Raw genomic sequence first — 3,295 nt, forward strand, 5'->3', positions numbered from 1 at the left:
CTGCGATTTGTTCTTCGCTCACAACGTTTATGGAGTCTACACCTGCATCCTTTAGGTTAAACGAAACACCATAGGCTACGCATTCTTGTAAAACAGGGAGAACTACGACGGACGAGGACAAGGACACGGAACGAGTGCTCGATCGTCCCCTGACCTTCGTGTTCTTTTCCGTCGATCTTGCGCCGTTTTTGCAAGAACGCGTGACCCTAGCTAGATGTGTGCGATCTGCGGAGACTACCGGTCCGCGGCACAGATCTCCCCTCCTTGCCTTACTACATAAGGTGAATTGAAAGATATTTTCGGCAACCCCTGTGACAACTGATTTGTTGTCGGAACAAACATCAGCGAAGTAATTTTTGGCAACTTTATTTCACCATTGTTCAACATAGCAGGCTACAGTACTGTGTTGCTTTGCCACAGCAATCGACGTGCATGGTTCACAGTGTACATTTACATAGTGATGACCAAGAACAGGGGTGTGTATTAACAGCAGTGGTTATTTTCAGGTTTCGTTTCACAGATTTCCCACAGACAAGGATTTGAAAAGAAAATGGATAGCTGCAATACGCAGAGATGAGGGACCCCTTTTCAAAATCTCAAATGCGACCAAAGTGTGTTCCCGTCATTTCACTGAGTCAGACTACTGGAAAAGTGTGGCAAGTGGCCTTCGCCTCGTCCATTACTCTGCTGTGCCTTCAGTGTTTACATTTTGCAAACCTAAGCCCTCACGGAAACCACCATGTGACCGCTTGGAATGCCATATTCCCAAGAAAAAACGACGCAAGCCGATGCAAGATTTACAGGGCAGCGTGCTTAGTGAGAATGAAGCACCATCCCCGGATGCACTTCCCAGAAGTCCATCTTCACAGCACGGTTCCATTTCCAGAACCCCTAGTCCGCTAAAGCAGATTTTCCCTCCAAATGCGCCTTCGCAGGAACAGAGTTTTTGTGGCTCGTGCACATGCAATGCTCTATTATTGAGTTAAAGGCACAACTTGCAGGTAGCAATGAAAATGAGCGGCGGCTACAGGAACAGCTTGCTGCCAGCAGACGAGAACTGCTTGAGCTGAAAGGAAAGGTGGAGTATGTAGAAAATAAAATATATGCACAGACTCAGGAGCTCCACCTTCTTCGTAACGAGCTTGTTGATGCCCAGCACATTGTGGTAAAGCTTAAAGAAGAGTCTATGCCCTTTGGAATAGAGAAGTTTGTGGAGAGCGACGAGGATATGCAGTTTTATACTGGTCTACCGGACTACAGCAGCTTTACTGCCCTGCTCGATTATCTTGAACCTGGTGAAAATGGAAAAAAACATTAAACAGCACAAAGCTAAAAGCAGAAGCCAGCGATCGAACGAGTACAGTGGCAGACCGCAAAAGTTGAGAGTGAAGGAACAGCTGTTCTTGGTCCTCATGAAACTTCGACTCGGTGTGTTTCACCGACATCTAGGCCATCTGTTTTGCATATCACCTAGTACCGTCTCGCGGATATTTTCTGCATGGATAGATTTCATGTACTTGCAACTCAAAACATTGCCACTTTGGCTGTCACGGCAAGCTATTGATGAAGATATGCCGCAGGCGTTTAAGGACTATGCCTCAACTCGTGTACTGCTCGATGCTACCGAGATACGCTGCAATGTGCCAACATCTTTCGTGACGCAGAGCCAGCTGTACTCCCACTACAAGTCGGCCCACACACTCAAAGGACTTATTGGAGTTTCTCCCTCTGGTCTGGTTACTTTTGTGTCCGAGCTTTTCACAGGCAGCACATCGGACAGAGAGTGCGTGATTAGGAGTGGTTTCCTAGACCTGCAGTTTGACCCAGGTGATTCAGTGATGGCTGACAAAGGCTTCCGCATTGCAGACATGTTGCAACAAAAAGGTGTGGCGCTGAATCTGCCACCCTTCCTGAGGAGCAACCAATTCACGTCCACTGACGTGAGCAAAACTCAAGACATTGCAACTCTTCGTATCTATGTGGAAAGGCGAATACAACGTATAAAGGCCTATCACATATTTGACCGTTCATTGCCAATTTATTTGGCTCCGTTAGCCAACCTGATGTGGACTGTTTGTGCAATATTGAGCAACTTTCAAGAGCCGTTGCTGAGGGAAGTTGACGAGACAGATGGAAACTGAAGACTTTTCAGGATTTGAAATGAACATGTTAGCACTGTAAGGGGCTTTACTGGCCGGGACGACCAGGCGGAGCAGCGAAATCGCACGTCCAGGCTCGAACAGTCAGCGCTCTCGTCTTGCGGTAGGCGTTGGCGCTCCCACTGCGGGCGCTGATCGTCGTCTTCTTTACAGTCGGCCCCCCGGGGAAAAAAGAGCCATCCTGGCGACTTAAGGGGACGTCAATACGCATGGGTCGTAATGTGGCTTCAAGCGAGACACATGGAATGTCTCGCGCCCACGTCGTCGGTGATCTGGCGAAGGCGTAACAGGCTCGATGATGTAGGTAACTGGGGAAGTACGCTCCAGAACACGATAGGGCCCATGGTACTTCGGAAGCAGCTTGGAAGAGAGGCCAGGTGAGGCAGGAGGAGCACGGAGCCAAACAAGGGATTGTGGTAGAAAAGTGTCATTGTCATGCGTGCTGTCGAAGCGGTATTTTTGACGCCCCTGGTCGGCGGATGTGAACGCCCGAGCGAGCTGCCGGCACTCTTCAGCGTGGCGAGAGGCTGCGGAAACAGTTGTGGATTCCGAGGAATCGGGCCGGTAAGGAAGAATGGTGTCAAGGGGGGACGAAGGTTCACGCCCGTAGAGCAGGAAAAATGGCGAAAAACCAGTTGTGCTCTGAATGGCAGTTGTAAGCGTAAGTGACATAGGGTAGTACGGCTTCCCAGTTGGAATGGTCCGCGGCCATGTACATTGAGAGCATGTCACCTAACGTACGATTAAACCGTTCAGTCAGCCCGTTAGTCTGCGGGTGGTAAGCCGTCGTGGTGCGATGGGTAACGTTGCACTGCTTTAGAAGGGATGAAACGACTTCGGACAGGAAGACACGTCCACGGTCGCTCAGAAGTTCACGTGGCGCTCCGTGGCGAAGTATGAAGCGGTGCAGGAGGAAGGCTGCAAGATCCCGCGCCGTAGCAGAGGGAAGGGCAGCGGTTTCGGCGTACCGTGTCAGATGATCGACAGCGACAATGATCCAGCGGTTTCCTGTAGCCGTGTAGGGAAGCGGTCCGTAAAGGTCAATGCCAACCCGGTCGAAAGAGCTGGATGGGCAAGGTAGAGGCTGCATGGTGCCAGTCGGATGGTGGTGACTAGGCTTGCGGCGTTGACAGTCT

General features: G+C 50.4%; 1 protein-coding gene across 1 annotated transcript; it reads left to right on the top strand.

Annotated features, from left to right (window-relative positions):
- The first annotated feature begins 1,511 nt into the window (after positions 1–1,511).
- LOC149326213 (uncharacterized) lies at positions 1,512–2,141 on the top strand. Its single transcript, XM_089564500.1, has one exon. It carries the CDS (start codon positions 1,512–1,514, stop codon positions 2,139–2,141), a length of 630 nt encoding a protein of 209 aa, XP_089420626.1.
- The last annotated feature ends 1,154 nt before the right edge of the window (positions 2,142–3,295 follow it).

The sequence above is a fragment of the Amblyomma mixtum genome, chromosome 10 (assembly GCF_055824585.1).
Source record: "Amblyomma mixtum isolate Tamu chromosome 10, ASM5582458v1, whole genome shotgun sequence".
Taxonomy (NCBI): Eukaryota; Metazoa; Arthropoda; class Arachnida; order Ixodida; family Ixodidae; genus Amblyomma; species Amblyomma mixtum.

Excerpts from the sequence above, each read along its gene's own strand:
- LOC149326213 (XM_089564500.1), top strand. The coding sequence starts at position 1,512 with ATGTACTTGCAACTCAAAACATTGCCACTTTGGCTGTCACGGCAAGCT.